Source organism: Silurus meridionalis, chromosome 26 (genome assembly GCF_014805685.1).
Source record: "Silurus meridionalis isolate SWU-2019-XX chromosome 26, ASM1480568v1, whole genome shotgun sequence".
NCBI classification, from domain to species: domain Eukaryota; kingdom Metazoa; phylum Chordata; class Actinopteri; order Siluriformes; family Siluridae; genus Silurus; species Silurus meridionalis.
The window spans coordinates 7,952,814-7,975,036 of NC_060909.1; the positions used below are offsets into that span (position 1 = coordinate 7,952,814).

General features: G+C 38.4%; 1 protein-coding gene across 2 annotated transcripts in view; it reads right to left on the bottom strand.

Annotated features, from left to right (window-relative positions):
- nfatc3a (nuclear factor of activated T cells 3a) overlaps positions 1–22,223 on the bottom strand; it is an 80,790-nt gene that overhangs the window by 37,252 nt on the left and 21,315 nt on the right. For both annotated transcript variants that reach the window (XM_046840171.1, XM_046840170.1), the window contains 2 exons: positions 16,267–17,422; positions 9,161–9,323 (listed from right to left, as the gene is read on the bottom strand). In XM_046840171.1, the coding sequence (XP_046696127.1) occupies positions 9,161–9,323; positions 16,267–17,422 (1,319 nt within the window). The remainder of the gene's footprint in view (positions 1–9,160; positions 9,324–16,266; positions 17,423–22,223) is intronic.

The following is a 22,223-nucleotide window of genomic DNA, read 5'->3' on the forward strand; positions in this document are numbered from 1 at the left end:
CTACGCTTCTGTGCGTCTCGCCCCCCAACCCAACACACACACACACACACACACACACACACACACACACACACACACACACACACACAAATGTCATGTATGTTTTGCTAATATATAAACCATGAATACTTGCATTTGTGACTGGTGAACACCACTATGGTTAATATGTGTGTGTGTTTTGTGTGTGTATGTGTGTGTGTGTGTGTGCGTGTGCGCATTGATGCTGGCTGCCTTTGAGCGTCTGTGTGTTTTTAACTGGCTTAATTATGTGTGCGCACACACAGGGATGCCTAAGCCAGATGGGCTAGGGACTTACATGTCTCTTAGCAACAGGTTTGCTGATTATGGTTTGCCCCCTGTAACGTTAGCCCTTGAGCACAGAATGAGTGAGAGAGAGTGAGAGAGAGAGTGAGTGAGAGGGAGAAAGAAAGAGAGAGCTAGGTAGGGTGAGTGTAGGTCGATATGAAGCATTCCTCCTTGATCTGTCCTGTGAATCAGACCAGTCCAAACACTCAAAGTAAACAGTGTCATTTTGTTTCGCTCGTGTTTGTCTGGCTACTGTATGACACACTCCTGCGGCTGCTGTTATGGCAGCTTTACATATGGATTTCAACTCTGCATGTATCCCATGTTTCTCCAGCTTTTATGATCTTATTTTATGAGCCTTCTTTTATGCCTGCTCTTTCATTTTCTATAATTTTGTCAAAATATTTTTTGCAAGAAAGTCCACAAAATAGCACATGGAACCATCTATGGACATTTGTAGACTTTACAATAGTAAAGCGGCTGTGTGTGATCTGTGGTTGTGGTTAATATAAAACTCCATGCTACACTTTATGTCAGATGGTATTTTCCAATATATCAAAGCACTGTACAATCCTCACTTCAAATTTGTCAGAGGTTTTGAACAATTTTCTACTGTAGCAGCTCTGTTAATTTGGATTGTTATTAAACCAAATAAGCTGAGGCCTGATGAGAGAGAGGTTGCTGAGTGTATAGTTCCTGATTACAGGAACTCATGGATGTTACACACATTAAAAGTAACAGCAAATGGATAAAAAGTATGACATGTTCTTACATCAATTAAGCTATTCTGATCCATGGTAATGTAAGATGAATAAAACACTTATTAACAGAAAATAGTCAACAGTCAAAAGGTTACTAATATTTCTCATCAGGAAATCTGAGTAATTAATCAGTTCTATTAGATATAATTCATCCTTGTTTTGAAAGTTTTGTTGTTCTGTTGACTTCTAGCTTGGCATGTCTAAAATTTTTAATAAATCTATTTTAAGATTCAAAATTTTCACTTGATAAGATATACTTTTTGCAGTAAACAATGCATTTGTAGTAAGATATACACTATATGGACAAAAGTATTGATAAGGACTGAATTTCCAATCATATGTGGTTCTTTTACAATCTCTTTCCGCAAAGTTAAAGGCACACAATTGTTTTAATTTTTAATGCTCTGATAATAATAAGTTTACACACAATATATAGACAAAGGTTTTCAACATCTGATCTTAAGATTTATATTTGATTTTTAAACATCCCATTCCACATTTAATGGAAATATAAAATATAATGATATTTAATTTATATTTTATTTAAATACAAACTAGCTGATATAGATGTTACTATTAGTTACATGTATATATGTTACAATTAAATAAACATTTATTTGTTAAATGTTTGCTATTAGTTAACATTAATTATGCATTTTTCAAAATACGAAATTGAATTTTATAGACAATAAATGAAAGAAATCAGACTTTCTTTTTTCTCTTTTTCTCTCTAAGGAATTTGTACCAAGTTATTATTACTGTTACTGCAGTTCCTTCATGGAAACACAAAACAGACACAGGTGCTCATCTTCAGGCATCAGAATCTTACTTGCCCTGCACTTTATCTGGATTTAAACAGGACTCATTTATTTGACTGGGATCAGTCTGATTTGGGAAGACGTGCTAATTACTACTGTTGATTGTTTAGTCTGAAGAGATTTGAATGGGAGTGTGCTGTAGTAATAATATGGGTAGCAATTGTTTTTTTTTTTTAAACGGACGCCCTAAGCGGTCACAGTTCTTCAAAACTGACTTCAGAGAAGGGTCACCTGGAGAGTTTCCCAGAATTTAAACCAGTAAAAATATGACTCAAGAGGGTTTAGGTGTTTATAACGAATCTATCTGCAGTAGTGTAAACCCACTGTTTTGCCTCCTACTGACTACTGAGCTGTCTCTCCTGCTCCTTACTCATTAACCAGTGCACTCTAATAAAAAGTGTGTGTGAGAGAGAGAGTATGTGTGTGTAATGAGTTGTAACTTTAAGCCATTCCTGCACTAATTTTATTTGTAAATTTTCGGACGTTCTCAAGCAATAACCCTGTGACCCGAGTGTGCCGGTTATTCAATCACCTTCGAGATGCTAATAATCCAAAGCTGCACAACGACTCTGTATACAGTACACACACACACACACACACACACACACACACACACACACACACACACACACACACATTCATTAACTCGAGATGTGCGGATACACGAAGTGCACGACGCTTCACAGCCTGGAGTAAACGTACACACTTTCCCACACATAGACTTGTGCCAACTGGGGCAGATCTCTCTCTCTCTCTCTCTCTCTCTCTCTGAATTGTGCTGCACAGAAGTTGAAGATTACAACTGTAGTCGAGAGCATGTCACAACAAGGAATGGAGGAATGCAAGCAGACTGAGGGTTGAAAGAGACAAATGTATCCAACACACACACACACACACACACACACACACACACACACACACACACACACACACACACACACGTGCATACACACGTTTACTGAACAGCCATTTGAGGTAAAAATCCCTGCTCTGTTCTAATACAGCTGGACTCTGCCAGGTTAGATCTTCTTGAGGTAATGAGCTAAAAAACAAGAAGACAACAGGAGATATAACAATCACAGGAGGTTCTTGTTTTGAATTCTGCCTGCACAGAACAACTGATATAATGACTGTCCTTGTTGGAAAATATAAATAAAAGGTTGTAACTTAATAATTCTTTAAAAAAATTATCTTACTATTTGAACTGCCATTTCAGGATTAGATCATGCATTCATATTATATGATCATCATCATATTATATATTCATATTATAATTAATATGAAGTTTGGTATAATTTAGTATACTATAAAATACAAAAAATAATAATTTGCTTGTATGTGCAATAAAACCCCACACACAGAAGCCAGATGGAGGTGATGTTGTAGGATGACCTCACACCTTCAAAACACTCACACAGCTTGAAATCATCATGAAGGCCATCTCTCTCTGCAATTTCAGCTCAATTCCATCATCAGGTCACAGCAACGCCATCGACCGGCTAACAGCACATCCTGCCGCGAGGTCGTGTTTATCCTGGGCGCCATCGACGTATTGCTGTTTTTATAATAACACTGCTCTAGCTCTCAGGCCAGCCGAACAGAGAGAGCCAGCCGACGAGGTGGGCAAACAAAGAACACAGAGCAGGCCAAGGGGTGTTTAGTAAACACACACATTCCCGTTCGCAAACAACAAACACACACTTGTACATACACACAAACATATATCGTAATGATGCGACACACCCATATTACTTGGAAAGAAGCAAGCGAATTGGGATGGTCAGTATCTCAGGCAGGCTTTATACCTACACTGGTGTGAACTGTCCTCAGTTCGGTCTTAGTTTGTATCCAAGCAAAATGTGGTTTCGTTTGTTAGTGGTTGAAACAAAGCTTTGCACAATGAGCCACATCAAAATGACAAGAAACAGGATAAGCACTTCGCCTCATTAAAGTCTAATTAGTTTCACTATCAACTTTTTGGCCCTGATAACATTTCATTTTGAACACACAATCTGTGGCAATGCAGGCTGATATATTCACAACAGTACAATACGTTCACAGAGAAGAACACACACACACACACACACACACACACACACACACACACACACACACACACACACACCATTTGTTCTGCACATTCAGTGAATGTCAGCATATTTCAAGTAAATTCTAAAATCTAAAAAACATAAAACACTGTCTACTCCCAGAACACTCTGTAGCATTCAAACTTTATTACCTGGTTTATAAAGACTTTTGAAGAATATTTTCTCATAGTTATTTACTTTAAGCCATGTCTAACACTGGCACTAGTTGTTGAAGGTACAGGTAGTCCTCGACTTGTGTTAGAGATGCGTTCCCATGACCCCATCATAACTTGAAAATATCGTAAGTCGAGACATGGCTTAGCGTACCCAGGAGTTCCAAAACCGCCCGCGATAAAAAATCGCGATAAACGGGCGCCACCCCAAAAATGCTATTTTATTTATACAGTACTGTACTGTATTAACATTTTACTTTGTTTTATATTTAATAATTATATTGTTATTAATAAATTTCATTATTTCAACATGAAACTCCATAAAAACAATTCCCTATAAGTCTTTTGGGGCATGAGATTCAAACCGCGGTAAAGCGGGGATTACAGTATTTTATATATATATATATATATATATATATATATATATATATATATATATATATATATATATATATATATATAATGGGTGCGCATGTGGCAGCAGGCACTTTGTTGAGCACCGGTTAGCAAGTGAAGGGCATAGCCGATGAAACCATGCCATGTGGAGCACACCTGCAGCTAATTAGTTCGCTTTGTTTCAGTGTCTGGCGGCGGTGATAAAAAGAAGAGACAAGAGCTAAAATTGTGTTTTAAAACACCTAAAACACAAAATAAAAATACACACACTAACAGCGAGACAACTGAACTCTGTTAACTGCCGGAGAAAGTAAGGCATCTTACAAGGTGGGCGATGCATATATACCGGCAGCATCCCAACCTATTGTACCACGTACATATGCTGCTACGTTTCCCTTCTGTGCAAAAATGTATATATATATTTACAGTTTTGTTATATCGCTATAGTCATCATAAGATTTCCCCCCTGATTCACTAATGTTTATTTTTTCCATTTTTAACAAAAATTCCTATGCTCTGTAGCTTTAACTATAATAGAAAACTCCATGAACTCAACAATGACATGGCCTTGGCTGAGAGCAGGTGGTGTGTGTCTTATTGCTAAACAGCTCTAAAGCTAACCACTATAGACTAAGCTGGAATTATGCATCCTCAATCATGGTGGAAAAGGAAGTGGGAAAAGCATTTATGTAATTATGGACTGCCTCTTCAAAGTACTCAAAGAGCACAGTCGAACGTGAACACACACTCACACAGCCTACAATGTGAGGACAAACCAAATACTCCACATCCAGCACAGCAGACGTCTGATGTGGGGAACAGGAGAGCGCCTCATAAAAAAAACTTGATTAACTAGACGGCAGATGAAAGAATGTGACTTAGATAAGACTAGCTGTGGCATTAACCAGTGTGTGTGAATGTGTGTGAGGTTATTAATAAAGAACAACTGTTCTTAACATCTGATATGTTGATATTTTTACAAGCCCTTTAAAGACCTAATCTAAGCACAGATACATCTTATATATCATTTGATATTTGTAATCATTTGATATTTGTCATCTTATATATCACAACATTTTTGTTTAGATCTTGAAAAGAAGGAAAAGAATGCCTCTAGATTTGTATGTTGCATCAGTATAACTGATTTAATCATTTCAATACAATCCTGACAACCTCCTAATTTTAAATCCTTATCTGATAAATGTTTTGACCTTAAAGTTCTCTGAACCAAGCATTATTGTTGGCCAAATACACTGTATGGACAAAAAATTGTTCGGACAGCTGACTTCCAACTATATGTTGTTCTTCCCAAACTGTTACCAAGTGTAAAGGCTTGCATTAATGTCTGTGGATGTTATGGCATTAAATGTTTCCTTTTCCTGAACTAGTAGACACAAACCTGTTCCAGCATGACAATGCCCCTGTGCACAAATAGCCAGCTTCATAAAGATATGATTTACAGGGGTTGGAGTGGAAGATCTTGAGTGGCCTGATATAGAGTGCTAAACTCAACCCTCCTGAACATCTTTGGAATTAATTGGAATGCTTACTGCACCCCAGGCTTTCTCACCTACATCAGTACCTGACTTTACTAAAACCCTTGTAGCTAAATAAGCACAAATCTCTATAAGCACACTTAAAAATTTAATGGAACATCTTCCCAGAAGAGTGATTGTTATTATATCAGCAAATGGGGACTAATTTGTGAAATGAGATGTGCAAAAAGCACAAATAAATCTTATGGTCATGTGTCCATATAGTGTAGTTATAGGCCGAGTCTAAGCTCAATTACAATAGTTGCTGATGCACATAGTTACTTAAACAACTAAATGAAAATCAGCAATCAAACAATTGAACCTGCTGGATGAATATGATTTTGAATCAATCAGAAAACATAAACTGAAAGTCAAAATCCGAAATGAAAGTGCTAGGCAAATGAGCTATAATAGCTGACTACAAATATAAAATAAATTTTCACAGCCATTGCAATTTTCCTATTTCTTTTACTTGGTACGGTTTGTTGCACAGGATTATAAGGATGTACATTAAACAATTGGTGGTTGTTGTTTAGCTACAGCGTAAAACCTTAAATATTTTAAAATACAGGTAGTCCCCGACTTACGATGAGACCATCATAAAATATCGTAAGTCAAGACATGACCTACCCTACCTGGGAGTCATAAAGAATGGAAATAAGTATGCGGTAGTATACTGTAATTTCTTAATAAAAAAAAAAATTATGGTACATAATTGAGCAAAACAGAGCCATTTACAGTACCATAATGTATAAACTTTATAGTATATATCTATTTGGCAATGGGCACGTGCACAAGCGGCAGTTTTTTTGAGTGGAGGGCGGAGCCAGATGCGCTCTGTTTTAGTGTCCGGTGATGACGATAAAAAGGAGAGAGACAAGACCTGAAATTCGGCTTTGAAACGTCTAAAAACGCAGTAACAAATATGGGCACATCCTGGCAGTGTCCCAACGTATAATACAAAAATTTAAATGCTCCGCAAAAATGTAAATAAATGTATACTTTTTTTTTGCATCGATAGTCATCGTAAGATCAGAAAAGAAAATGTACATCGAACCATCGTAACTTGAGGACTACCTGTAAATCTCTTAAAATAGAAGACAGTAACAACCAGTAAAAAAAAAAAGGGGCTACTTAACAAACTTACACAACATACACAAGTTTTATTCTCCTCTGGCAGACACTAAATCAATCTAATTTATTGAATCAGAGCTTTGAAATAATTGCACTTTTATCATTTTTATTTTTCCTTATAAATTTTAGGTTTAGGTTTTCATGTCTCTTTGAATTAAACTTTGAGTGCTGCAGTATGAAAGAACTGGTTATTCAAATTGAATACAAATTTTCAGCACCATTGAGTACATTTGGTACAGGTTATGTACTGGACACACACACACAGACACACACACATACACACACACACACACACACACACACACACACACACACACACACCTATGCGCTGTGTCATTCTCTACTTTTGTCCTCCATTTCTGTGTCTAGCTGTGTGCAGTAAAAAGAAACTACTATACTTTTGTGATCTGCATTATCTCATGTGTACTTAGCAGGATACAGGATTTGTAGTACATCTGCATCATCATTGTTTTAACAGAAAAGCTCTTAGATCTACAGCTTTAAGATACAATTACTGATGTGCTCCGCCAACATAGCAGTCATGTGATCTTCACATTTCTCAGTATTGTACATTAGAATAAAAATATCAAGTTTATAAATCTGCCCTCTTCAATCCAGCAAAGTGGTTTAAATTTGTTTAAAACTACTAAATTATTACCAAATGATCAGCATGCTAGTTAACTTACTAACTAGCTCTGAGTGAAGTAGGAATGCATTTCTTTGAGCACGAGCCAAACAACAAGATTCAACTGAGATTAGAGTCGAAAAGCTAAATAATTAAGTTTCTTGCTGTCCACAGTAATCCCACTAGACCAACATTAACCTAACCTTTGATTTAGTCCCTTTGGGTCTTGGCTAGCTCTTTACCCTCACAGGATGTAGTAATGCTACCATCAAAGAACACAATAAAATCTATGGGGAACAATTCATGATGTTACAAACTGTTTGATACACTTGACTTTACTTAGCTTGTACAATCTACAAATCCAGTGTTGGAAAGCGAGCGAAAGTTATTGTGATGCACATTTTTGTATTAGATATTTACATTTTTATGTGTACAGTATACAAGAGATGCCGTAGTGTGCAAGGAAACATGTTTAAACATGCAAGGAGGAGTCATGTTTTCAAAACAAACAGAAATAGCAAAAATGACGTAATGATCGTGGAATCCGGTCTTTGTCACATAAACTCAGTGCAAGTAAAAGATGTGAAATAACCTTTATTAGCCAAGATAATATGGAAAAAAGGTTCCTGAAGTACAAAAGTTATAGTAAGGAAAAATGCTATAAACAACTAGTAACCTTAGGGAAACTAATAGAAACATTATTGGTATTGTTTTTTTGTTTTTGTTAAAGCACTTTTCGACATCAAACAATACAGTAGCAGTGATTCCAAATCAAAACACACATTTCAATATAATTTTAAATGCAAAGTATAAATGATGTTCCATTTTTGTCGGGAGTAAATAACAGATAGCTTCTGTCTCAAAACGCTTTATTTTGTGGCTGACTGAGTGAAATACGACCAGTGCATACCGTGCAGAGACTTTCTTCCTCATCCTACATTCCCAGTGGTCTGGTGAAAGTGTCACGTGATCCACCCAAACAAATCTATCCAAATCACTTGTACTGCTTTGCATAGAAATGCCCACTTTATCCATTCTACCTACAGTAGCTGTGCTGATTCGTTCAGCAAGGCACAGTCATCTGAGGACGCATGAGATGACACGATACACGGACAACATCATAAACGTGCACTTTACAGTCTGACCTACTGTGATAAAATAATGTGATGTTAGGGAAGCGGGTTGAGCTCACAGCCTCCCTTCTGTTTAAAATCAACATGAAAGCAAGGCTTTGTAAAACAAACTCGTCCTCATTAAACAGGTAACTAGACACTCCGTACGCTTACATCACTGCCGGCAGGTGGCCAGTTGCCATGACGACTCACCTTGACGACAGGGTGTCCGCCGGAGGCTGCTTTGACGGCTCCTCGGCTGCCCTCGGTCTCATAGTGTGCCCGGTGGTGGGCTTTCGGATGCACCTCGATCTTCAGTTCAAACTGACTGTACTGACTCGGCAAGGGCCAGTCCAGGGGGGGCAGAGAGGACGTCCTAAAGACACACACACACACACACACACACACACACACACACACACACACACACACACACACATTTACATTTATCTTACATTTTTGCCATATGGCTGTCACACTTATCCAGAGCGACTTACAATGATCTTATTTATACACCGACCAGGCATTACATTACAGCAACAGACGAGCTCCTGTAGCTTAAATTGCTGAAGAAGCTAATGCTGTTAATGCTCGACAGGTCAGGACTGTTATGGCAACAAAAGGCGGACCAACACAATATTAGGCAGGTGGTCATAATGTTATGCTTGATTGGTGTATAAGCAGTTACGGGTTAAGGGCCTTGTTCAAGGGCAGCTTGGTGGATCATGAGCTTCTGTCCTCGGTACAATGTCTTAACTACCGAGTTACCACTTCCCACATGCTTCCCACATAACCCAAACATGCAGACTATTTCACCAGATTAATTAATTTAATATTAATTTCACTTCACTCTTTTACATAATATAAAGAAAAGATTTAAACTATAAAATATGAACTATAAACAACTATAAAACCAACATTTTCAATCTGTTCATTTATTTAAATTCATTTATTTATATACTGTACACTATATGGAAAAGGTATTGAGACACCTGACCTCTCCAGCCATATATGCTTCTTCCCAAATGTTAAATGTGCACAATTGTAGGATGTCTGGGGATGAGGTTGAATTAAATTTTCCTTTCACTACTAGTAGGAAACTCAAGCCTGTTCCAGCATGATAATTCCCATGTACACAAAGCTAGTTTCATGAAGATATGCTTTACATGGATTGGAGTGAAAGATCCTAAATAGCCTACTACAGAGTCTCAGACCTCAACTCTAGTGAACACCTTTTGGATGAACTGGAACCTCAGGCCTTCTCACCTCACTTACATCAGTACCTGACCCTTGTGGCTAAATGAGCACAAATCATTTCTGGAAGAGTGAAGGTTATTATAGCAACAAATGGGGCCTATATGTGGAATGTGATGCTCAAAAAGCACATACAGATCTTATGATCAGGTATCCACAAACCTTTGTCCATATAGTGTATCACTGAACAGCTGAAGATTAGGAGTGTTAAGATTCAAAACAAACAGCTCTCCTGGGTCTCTCACATTCACACAACATCCAAAATGAAAATGAAGATGAAGTGCGTACATGGAAATAATTGTTTTTGGAGTTATTGAAATTTCTTAACAGGATTTGAAAAACTTCTGTACAACCAGTTTGTGGCACAGAAACTCTTGATTAATATAAAAATACCCTCAAGAATTTCTTTTTGGTTTCATTTTCAGTTCTTTATTTGTGTTACATCTAAAGTTAGTAAAAGAGTTTTTTTCTTATTTGACTGGTCAAATCCACCATGACCATCATCAGGCAAAGTGTGTATGAAAATGTGGAATAAACAAGAGTGAATAAACAAATTGAATTTGTAAAGTCTTTTCATTCTGTAAAAATGTATGTAATATGTATGTAAAATATGTATCGATCATGTAACCGTCTGTAATAGTGGCTATAAAGTGACCAAAGAAATGTCAAAAATCTATTTCCACATCTTGCCAATAAACTGTAAATAAGTACATATTACATGAAAAGTGACATTAAATAAAACAAATTAAATGAAATTATAACTAAAAATTGAAATGTGAAATAAAATTTGAGCTGATCACAATGAAATAAAAAATCTTATATAATCTTATATAATATATATAAATCTTATATAATAAATTATCATTATTTAGGAGTATGACCTTGTATTAATTATACTAAAGAACTGAATTGATGGGACCAAATTGTGATAGATATTGAATTTAACTTGCTTTCAATGCCCCTGTAAAACTAAAAGAAATTTCCACAAAAATCTTTTCCCATCATAAAATGGACTTGGGCATAAAATTTACACATTCTTTTCAATCTTTTAAATCGAGTGGATGTTATCCGGCGAATCCCATGTCTCACAGCAGGAGCTCGCGGCTTAAAGGTTCAAATCTGCTAAATGAAAGACTGCTGGTAAAAAAACTCTCAGAAGGGGGTTTGCCCATAACTGAAGCATATTACCTCAGGTTGTTTCAGGAACGCTTTAATATTCCAGGAAAAATAAGCGTATGTATGAACTACATGTGAGGCACTTTGGGCAAAAAAACCCGAACAAAAAAACACAGCTACTAAATGACAGTAATGGATGGGTAAAGTGAAGCAGCAGCGCATGAATCACAGGGCCTGGAACTTCACAATGAGCACACACAGGCGCAGGTCATCGCTTAGTCAAAGAGCAAGCTGAGACTATCTGTGTCTAAATCACACCATCCTGAGAAGATGCTAAAATATACTTTGAGTAGAAACCATCTCAGTAGCTGCTCTCAAAATGAATCTGTAAATCTGTGTGTAAGGATTGCACAGCATAATTAAGTAGATGTGAAATGATAAAACAAGTAGGCCAGGTTTTGCACGGTATTTATGTGTGTGTGTGTGTGTGTTTGTGTGTTTTTGTTGCAGGCTAACGGTTTCCTTTAAGTCTTTAGGAATTCAAACGTTACCATTCAAAGCTCACTTTGTCTGAACCAGAAATCCTCCGAGCATGAAGCAGGTGTGTGAAACTGATTTAGAATGAGTGTGTGAGGGATGAAAAGGTTGTATGTATTGGCCTCAATGTGTGTTATGCTTTCTTTTGGCATGCCGTAATAGTCTGTGTATTAGAGTGCTGAGTCGAAAGCCAGCTAATTTTACCGCATATTTCCTCTTGGCCTAAACCTCACCAAAGTGATACTTTTATGCCAAAACACACACATATGTGAGAACAAGTACAGTCACAATTATTAGCCTGAACTAACTCCTGTAATATTTTCAAAATTGCAGAATCTGGCACAAAATTGCATCAAGGTCTCGGAAAACGGAATGATAGCAAATACACGAGGGTTGACATTTACATGGGGAAGTAAGGCAAATGGAAAGGGAAAAAAAAAGCAAGTTTCCTACTTTTTGGTTAATAAGAAAACATTATTGACCTTGTGCTAGTTTAGAATGAGCTTAGAATTATTAGCACTTATAAGCAGCTTAACTTAAAGAAAAGAGACGTTATGGGTGACTTGCGAGATCCAGAGGGAACAAAAGTGAATAATGGAAATAACGAACAGTTATGTGCTTAGAAGAGAATGGGAATTTTTAAACTAATTACATACAAAGCGATGCAAAAGTAGTTCATAAATATGTTTTGCATTATAAAAATCCAAATGACTAATGATCCATAAATTAATTTTCAATTTATCAAAAATAAATAAATAAATCTGCTATGCTAGTCCAATTATTGTGTCCAAAAAAAGAGCTACTTTAACCAAAAGAGGAACTCTTTGTTGAACAGAGCCATTTCTGCTAGACCTATTCCAGTCATGCTTTGCCAAATGCACAGCTTCAGGAATTTCATGAATTCATGAAAAATGCTCATTGTGTCAGTGGGTATTTAAAAAAACAGGAACACAAAGCATATACAGAGAAATCCAGAGAACCAATCAGATTGCAGCCTTCAAGATGCGGAAGCTTGTGGCCAAAAAAGTGTGCAAAAAAAAGCGCCCACTCAATGGCCTATATTTACATTTATTTTTATTGTTTGGCAGTGCTGGGATTTAAACTCAAGACAATCTAAAAAAAAAAAAAACAGTTATGTACAGTTTATTTCCAGATATTTTATACTTATGTGTCTGCTGTTACACTGAAGAATAATTACTGTATATATGAGGTTTTCACACACTTGTTTATTAGCATTTTCTAAAAACTCATAAACCTATTCTGTATCACTAAATTACTTGCAACACAAATAAGCAATCACTTTTCCCTCTCTTTCTCCTCAAGCTCTCTTTTCCTCCAGCTCCTATCTCAGACTGTCACTCCCTCCCTCTATCACTCAGAGGAAGGCCCAGGGGAGGAAGTCTGCCATGGTAACTGTAGCTGGTTTAAATGTCAGGGGAATCCTAGGCTAGTAACTGTGGGATGGTTTGCCCAGTGGCCTACAAAGTGCACCATGTTTCTCTTGAATCCAGCCCTTGTATTATACAAAACAAAATCTTTTCTCCATCCCCAAGCAATTCTTCAGCCTCGTGGTGCTTCGACATGACAAGATTAACACAGCAGGATGAGCGAGTGCATGTGGAAGATCTAAAGGTGTGCTCTGCTAAGCCATGTATTCCCAGATATCTCAGATGTCTCCACACCACAGAGAAGTTTGCCTCACTGCCAACAGCACCATACAAGCCATCTGCTCTGAAAGACAGGCTTCCAGAGTCTTTTTCACTCTTACACACACACACGCACACACAGTAGGAGCAGGTCTGGTTGCCGGGGCTGCAGGATCAGATGGCAAGATCATGTATCATGTCAGTGTTGTATGTGAGTATAGCTGTGATGGGATTAGGCTGAACAGACACAGAACGTAGATTCGCCTGACTGGAGCTTTCACAACCTGTTTGTGGAGAGGAGCTGACAGCGAAAGCAAAAAATGTGTGTGTGTGTGTCTGTGTGTGTTTGAGAGAAAGGGAGAGAGAGAGAGAGAAAAAGAGAGAGAGAGAGAGAGAGAGAGAGAGAGAGAGAGAGAGAGAGAGAGAGAGAGAGAGAGAGAGAGGCAGGCAGGATAAGGAAGATTCAGAGTGAGAGTTCGTGTGTAAGAGAGAAAGAGAGAGGAGATAATAGCATGTGCGAGGCCAGGACCTTTAAGGGCTCATCACCAATTTATGGTCATAGAGGTCAGCAGGTATACACACACACACGCACACACGCACGCACGCACGCACACACACACACACACGCATACAAACACCATCACATTCCCACTGCACTTTTTACAACACACACTCACTGCCAAAGCATGCAGCACATGCATTAAAATGACTCTTGACATTTGTACCTGTTCATATTTGTGTGTAACTTTGTTCACATTACTATTTTAATCTAATACATTGTTATTCAACATGGAGTAAAAGTATAAAAGATTTTAGATTCCCTCTAGTCCAAAAAAGTGCTGAATTCTTCAGATCTAACCTTTAACTTTGCCCTGTTTGTAAAGCAAACCAGTGGTGTACAATTCATTATATCAAAAATATAAGCAACTTTGCTCAACAACATTTATGGTTCAATATATGTTCCTTTCATGTCACTATAATTTCATGTACAATTACATTTTGCAACTCTGCTGGGGATTCCGTTAAGGCTCAATACTCTCCTACTTGTATTTGCTGACTGTGAGCGACTTTTTTTTTTCAGTCCAAAAAGTGCTCGAAAAATTTAAAACACTTTAAGAACCAGCTTCTGTTGAAGTTGAATAGGAATATTGTCCCTCTCTGAGACTGAGAGGTGCATTAAATCACAGTCAGCTCTAAATATCTGATCTTACTTGATCTTAAATGATTTAAAATACAAATCAAATTGTACACATCAACACTGCATTAACAAAGATCCTCACAACAGCCTGAATAAAACAAAGATCGAACAGGTCGGTAAAAAAAAAGACAAAGTAGAAAAGCATTCTTTCAAAAAAGGTTTCTTCGATTACCAAATAAAATAAAATTTAACAATAAACCCCCATAAATCAACAGTTATGGCTTTTCACTAACTTGTTTTGGTGTTAACATGTGTTGAGGACTAGTGCATCTCCGAGCCTACGTTCAATTTGAGTAAAATTCTCAAGTACGGTTCAAATCAGATGTGCTAAGACTTTTACTCGAATCATATTGGAATTGGTGACTTGTAAAAGAGTTTTGCAGTAAAGTATTTACAACTTTACTTAAGTATGATTTTCAGGTACTTTTTAAACCTCTGTATCTAACTGAATAAAACATTTTTAGATTTTAATATCCTACCCATGCAAAGAAACAGGGCTTAAAAAATAATTCGGATTATATTTGGCTGACGTACCAATAATGAAATTTTGATCTTATCATAATTTTTCATCTTTTTTCTTTTTTTGTCTCCTGGATGTTTTTGTTCTAATTAGCCTTATACAGATGGGATTAGCTTCACTAAGAGAAAATAAAACCCGTACCTCTGACGGCGAGGAAATGAACGTGGGAGTGAGCAGGTTTCCACAGGGTTTGTTTTTGCTATAAACCCATGTTTGTGTCACACATGATCGATTTGTGAAGCGTTTAACGACGATATGGATACTAAATGACTGAATATAGCAGCAAGCTGTCAATAAACGCTTAGTTACGACGTGAGACGCAGGATCCGACTGCAAAACCTGACGGGACAAATGTGTTGAGGTCAAGCATCGGTGTTTCTTTTTGCAACTTTCAACTCCTTACATGCACTGTGTACTCCCTTTGGGAAACACAAGTCTAGTTGTAAGTGGTAAATGCAAATGAAACACAAACCAATATTAGTAGTCAACTGGGACCTTACCGGTTAAAATTTCCCAAGCATACAGCAAAAGCGGAGACTCAAAGATTACTAAAGAATTAGTCATTTAAAGGAATAATTGAAGTGAACAGAATTTTCCTTTCCGTTTTACTGTGTTCTCATGTAATCAAGTAATCAATAAATGTGTCACACTTCCTTTCACACACTTCTCTCCCTTTCCCTGCACTGATTCCCTGCACTGATTCCCTGCACTAATAACAAATATGAGTTTCTCAGTACATTTTGCTACACGTTGCTATTTAAGCACAGTGTCTTTGTGGTCTAATTGCCAGAACCCAATCCAAAGCTAATAGACAACGCTTACTTTGAGAAACACATGACACCTCAATATGACAGTGGTGAATTACTGATTTACTATTACAGGAATTCCAGTGCAACTCGCAGCAGCTCAAAAACATCAAGTTACAGAGGATTTTTTACATTTCCTGTATATACTTGATCAGCAAATGAGAATCAATGTATCACTCTGCATGCAAGTTGAAACAGTAGAGTGTGTCTATAATCTGTCATGAGTGTAAGGTTTCTTTTACCTGAAAATAGGTGTGTGCCCTGGTTTGGGTTTGTTCCAAGTGAAATGAGAGGGCACGGAAAGGAATTGCTCCCCAGCTCCATCTTTTTTCAGTCCATGCATGGATTCGTCAGCCGGGGAATCACGAAGAGGTGAGACATTTCCTGAATCATCCAGGCTGAGGTCATTTTTCCCGGTCTGGAGCGTAGCGGTACAATCCTGTGACGTCTTCCTGGTCTTGGAAGGGATGTCAGGGTCTGGGGTGCAGCACTGGAAGGGTGGCATACCTACAGGACTTCCGATCCAGGTGTCCTCTGTGACGCTGCCTCTCGGCGAAGGGCCCGGGGTTGGTGTGGGAGAGTGATGGGGCGAACCCGAGTAGCAGATTTCGGCACTGGAGTGGCGCCTTTTACCACACGGAGATGTAGGCCGCGAGGATGGACGTGAAGGTGGACGTGGACTGAGCCAGTTCTCATCTGTGATGCTGGTGCGTGGGGAGTGGCATGGTGACTGACGTGGAGAGAGAGAGTTGGTGTGTGGGTGGGAGAGTGGTGGCCCGTAACCCGGATGGTGGTGGTGATGGTGCTGTTGCCAGTGCTCCTCTAGTGGGGCACCCTGAGGTGAAGCGAGAGGAGATCCGAGTGTGAAACGTGCCGCCGCTTCGTTCAGCTCTGAGTCCACATCGTCATACACATGCGACATGGACTCACACGATGAAGCATCTGAGAACCAGCTGCGTGATGACAAGCTGCTGCAGGGACTTGGGCTCAATGACGAATCACGGTACGAGTGATCCAGTGGCAAATACAGGTGGTCCCGAGACAGCGGTCGCTCGTGGAAGTCACCATCCACGCCTTTGGACCTAAGGTGTGCCTCAGTCCCATCGAGCTCTTGCTGGCAGCTTGGGGAGATGGAGGTGATCTGGATGCTAGGGCATTCAAAGGCCTTTGGGGGCCTACCTGCACCACCTCCACCTTCACTTGGAAGGTATTTGGAACCTGGGGACTCATAGCTGGGCTCAAAGGGTTTGTGGAGGGGATGCAATGTAGGGGAAGTAGAGATGAGCTGTGAGTGAGGCTGGACTCCATGCCTCTGGACACCTAGGGCCTGGTTAACCAATGCCGGAGGCTGACCCACGTTCAGGATGTAGAACGAAGTGGTGTCATCAGGCTCCAGATCTAAAAAGAGAAGTGGTGAGTTAGAAGAGAAAGACATCATAATGTCATAATGATGATTATTAACACTTTAAAACCGACTGTTAAAATCGTTTAACCATATTTATACAATAAGAAAAACAAACGCATTACATAATAAACTAATTATATTCTTACTCGCTGTTAAACACCTTATGTGTGCAATCAATATAGCTTGACAGAATGAAGCAGCAGGAAGCTAAACGGTGCTGTTTAATCTTATTATGGAGATGAAAATGATTGCTATATAAGATATAGCACAGAAAAAAAAAAATCTAACCAAGAACCAACACACCAGAAAATCCAAGAAACAAACAAGCAAAGCAAACAGAATACAACAAACTAAACATCCATTCATCATCCAAATCAGTCAACCAACCAACCAATCAACCAGCCAATCATAAATAGTGGCATAATTGTGCAGTATGTAATGTTGCCACCTCACAACTCCATGATACTGATTCGATCATGAACTCAATTACTATTTGTGGATGGTTCCATGTGTTCTTCTGGGATTCTCAAGTCTGCTCCCACCTCTCAAAAACATGCCAGTAGGTGGCTGGCAAATGTAAATTACCTCTATATCTCCAAGATAAACTGCTGGCACCCCTGGTCCCCGATCTGAATTGAGCGATTAATAAAGATAAATATATGAGACAGATATTATCCCAAGACAAACAAGGCCTGTCTATATGTGTGCTAAATCAGAATCAATTTATTCACCTTATTCATTTACATGTACTAGAAATTGTTCTTGATGCCACAACTTGATACATTCTGCACACACATCACAAATAACACAGCATAATTAACCTCCATAATATATACAAATAGTGCACCTAGTAGACAAATATCACACATTGAGCGGAAATAGTAGACTTACTGTAATTTACATAACAGTGGGGGACACAAGTTGGCTGCATAGTAATGACAATAATAATAATAAATATGACTATTTATTCATAATATATAATATAATAATAACTAAATGAATATAAAACACACTATATGGACAAAGGTTTTGGGAGACCTGACCTTTTCCACCATATGTTGTTCTCCTCCAAATTGTTACCACAAAGTATGGGAAGTCTTTGGATTGGGTATAATAAGATTCTGCGTTCACTTGAACTTGGAAACCCAAACCAGTTCCTGCATGGCAATGCCCAAGGGCACATTGCAAGCTCCATGAAGATATAGTTTACATGGTTTGTAGATGAAGATCTTGAGTGGTCTGCTATAGAGTTCTGATCTTAACTCTACTAAACACCTTTGAGATGAATCGGAACACTGTCTGCGCCCCAGGCCTCCTCACCTCACCTACATCAGTTCCTGACTTTACTAACACCTGAGAAACACAAATGTCCACAAGCACACTTCAAAATCTAGAGGAACATCTTCCCAGAAGAGTAAAGTAAATTATATGAGCAAATGATAACTAAATGTGGAATGCAATGCTCAAAAAGGACATACCATACTTATGGCCAGGTGCCTGCAAACTAAAGGCAATATAGTGTATTTAAAAGAAACAATCAAATAAATAAATAATACATTTGAATACTTTAGTGTACCCAGCAAGCTTGGTTACAAAATAAATTTCCAGTGAAAAGAAGCTGTTTCAATGATGTGCTGTTTTCATTATCAGGGAGCAGCATGGATTTACTGATGGCAGTTTTTGGAAAAGGTAATTAGGAGGGAGGTGTCATTGGTGATTTTTCACAGCCTAATTGATAATGCATTGCAGATTTCTTTCTTCTCTGGTGCAGGCTGCATTTAACTAGACAGTGGTAGCAGATGTAAGGATGTTTTCAATATCGACCGTATAGAGTTGCACTAGTACAGACCGGCGTGGATGGAACGTTGCCAAGTGTTGTAAGAAACACATCCTGAGCAATGTTTTGGTCAGCCAAATTAGGGTTGACGGTGTATGAAATAAAAATAACAGTCCGTTACAGATTATGTTTTCGCATTGTCACAAAAAAAAAATAGGGGGTTGGGAAAAGATCACACGTCCTGACACTGATGCCCTAAAGCTAATGGGCTGGAGCGATTAAGATCATTAAAATATCAAGGCATATAATAGTTTTGACACATACGCACGCACTCATACAAATCATTAGACCCGGAATGAACTACTGTGACCTGATTTATCAAACCAGATTGGTTGGTGTTAAGAAAAAAAAAAACTGTCTCCTCCTGTGTCACTAAATTATAATGTTGGTGACAGCTCTTGCTAACTAACCTGCTGACCACGACACGTCAGCAGAGGATAAGTAAGGACATGGCTGACCAAAGCGTCAAGCAGGAAATTCATTCCAATGATAGACAAAAATAAAGAATAGGTGATACACATAACGGCTACTTTTTCAGGTTTCAGCATTAACGGTGCTGCGTGTTGGGAATGATTTCACCATACATGGAGAATGATGTGCGCTATATTTTCTTAGGATGTTCGCTTCTGATCCAGGCTGCAAATCAAGTCGACGTTCCCTGTGGTGTGAGAGTGGCTAATATGCTGTCTGTCCCTATCTTTCAAGGCTGAAGTCCCAGGGGACTGATACAGCAGATTAAGCAAACAACCAAGCAGATCTCTCTTTCTCTCTTTTACTATCTCTCTCTCTCACTCTCTCTCTCTCTTTTCCTTTCTCCTTTATTGGAGTGCTTTTATGTTGTCCTTGTTCGGAGAAGAGTTTGGTTGTCTACAAAGTCACCAGGGAATCCGTCCCGACCACAGCTCTCGCCCTGGGTCAGCGAAGAAGGTACATGCAGTATACAAATAATGTTAATGTCTTTATGCCAGTGGGAAAGAGAACGTCCTTCTGGATGATAAAAGTCAGAGGAGGAGAGTACACACGGGCGAAGAAAAATAGGAAACCGTTGGAGGCAAACTGCTCCACATAGGTTCATATTTAGAATTGGAACGTCAGCATGCCTAAAACCAGGAAGCACACCCACTTACTTAAATACCACACACACACACACACACACACACACACACACACACACACACACACACACACACACACTCATTCCTTCCTGCCCATCAGGTTGGGAAATACATTCAGACACAAGCACATGATTCAGTCTGTCACCACTACATGGTAACCTGCTCTATTAATAACATCAGTTAAAAGAGCATTGCAGTGCACACACACACACACACACACACACACACACACACACACACACACACACATACCACCACCACCAAATATAACTATATTAGATGTAATTGGTGAGCTTCCAGTGAATGGCTGGACCAATATTTACTATATGGAAAAAAGTATTGGCACACATGACTTCCAGTCATATGTGATTCTTCCACCAAAACTTTCACCACAAACTACAAGGATGTGTTTGGATGTGATAGCATTTAATTTTCACCTCACTAGAAAACCCAAACCCTATTGAACACCTTTGAGTATTAAAACACTGACTGCACCCCAAGCGTCCTCACCATACATCAGTACCTGATTTTATTAAACCCTTGTAACTGAATCAATCTCCACAGCCGTCTAGTGGACATCTTCCCAGAAGAGTGGAGGTTATTTTAATAGCAAATAGGAACTAAATGTGGAAATGTGGAACCCAACAAGCTTTTTTATATAGTGTAGCTCACATACTTACACCAGTCCTGTGCTATGCTTCAGCATTGAGCAATATAAACCAGATTATATTCCAGTAATCATTTCTGCTAATGTCACTCTCTGTTCCTTTCAACAATCACAAGCATGCAAGTAATAAAATACTGACATTGTTTATTTAAACACATAAAAGCAGGCAGGACAAGATACTCCTTTGGAGCAGCACTGATACAGTCTGAGAAGTCTGATGAATATGGAACAGTCTCTCTCTCTCTCGCTCCCTTGTAATGGATTTATTTATAGCAGCCCCACATGACCCACATGTCACAAGACATCCGTATCCGTGACAACAGAGCTTCGTGGACAGGAGAGACACCAAGCCAGAAATTCACTGTGCCCTTTAACCCAGGAAGAACACTCAACTCATCCGAAAGATCTCCAAATGGCTGTGTTTACATGGTAGTTCACATCAGATTTATGAAAAAACATCTCACATATAGATGGATATATCCCATCCCATCGAACTTGAACAGCATTAACTTGTTGTTTTTATAGTTTCATATATATATATATATATATATATATATATATATATATATATATATATATATATATATAGTTATATTATAGTAATGATGCCATTAAATAAATGTGGAGTGGCATGTAAAACAACAAAACATAAAATAGAATTAAACTATTCAAACTGAGCGATACAAAAATAAATTGAAATCAAATACAAAAGTGGTTTGAATTCTATTGGGTAAAAAATGCAGCAAAAAAATGAAGCTGTGTTGTACATGAAATGACTCATTTCTGAATGTCTTTAAAAAGACAAAGCAGTTATTTTTTAAGCTGTATTAACCCATAAACAATGTAAATAAACAATGAGCCTAGATGTGAACTGCAAACTGCAGAAACTCTCTCTCTCACACACGCTCTCACACACGCTCTCTCACTCGCTCTCTCATTCGCTCTCTCATTCGCTCTCTCTCTTTCATTCTGTCTGGTTCTTTCTCCGTCGCTCTGGGACCTGTTCCAATAACTTTCACATTCACTTAGAAGTTCAGTGGGGATGGCAAACATCTTATTGCGGTTCTGCCTCTCGAAGAACAACAAATCTTTCATCCCATCTCCAAGTTTACTCAACACAATGCTGGCCTTTTTCTCCACACAATTCACACCTCATTTCTTCATGTAGCACCATT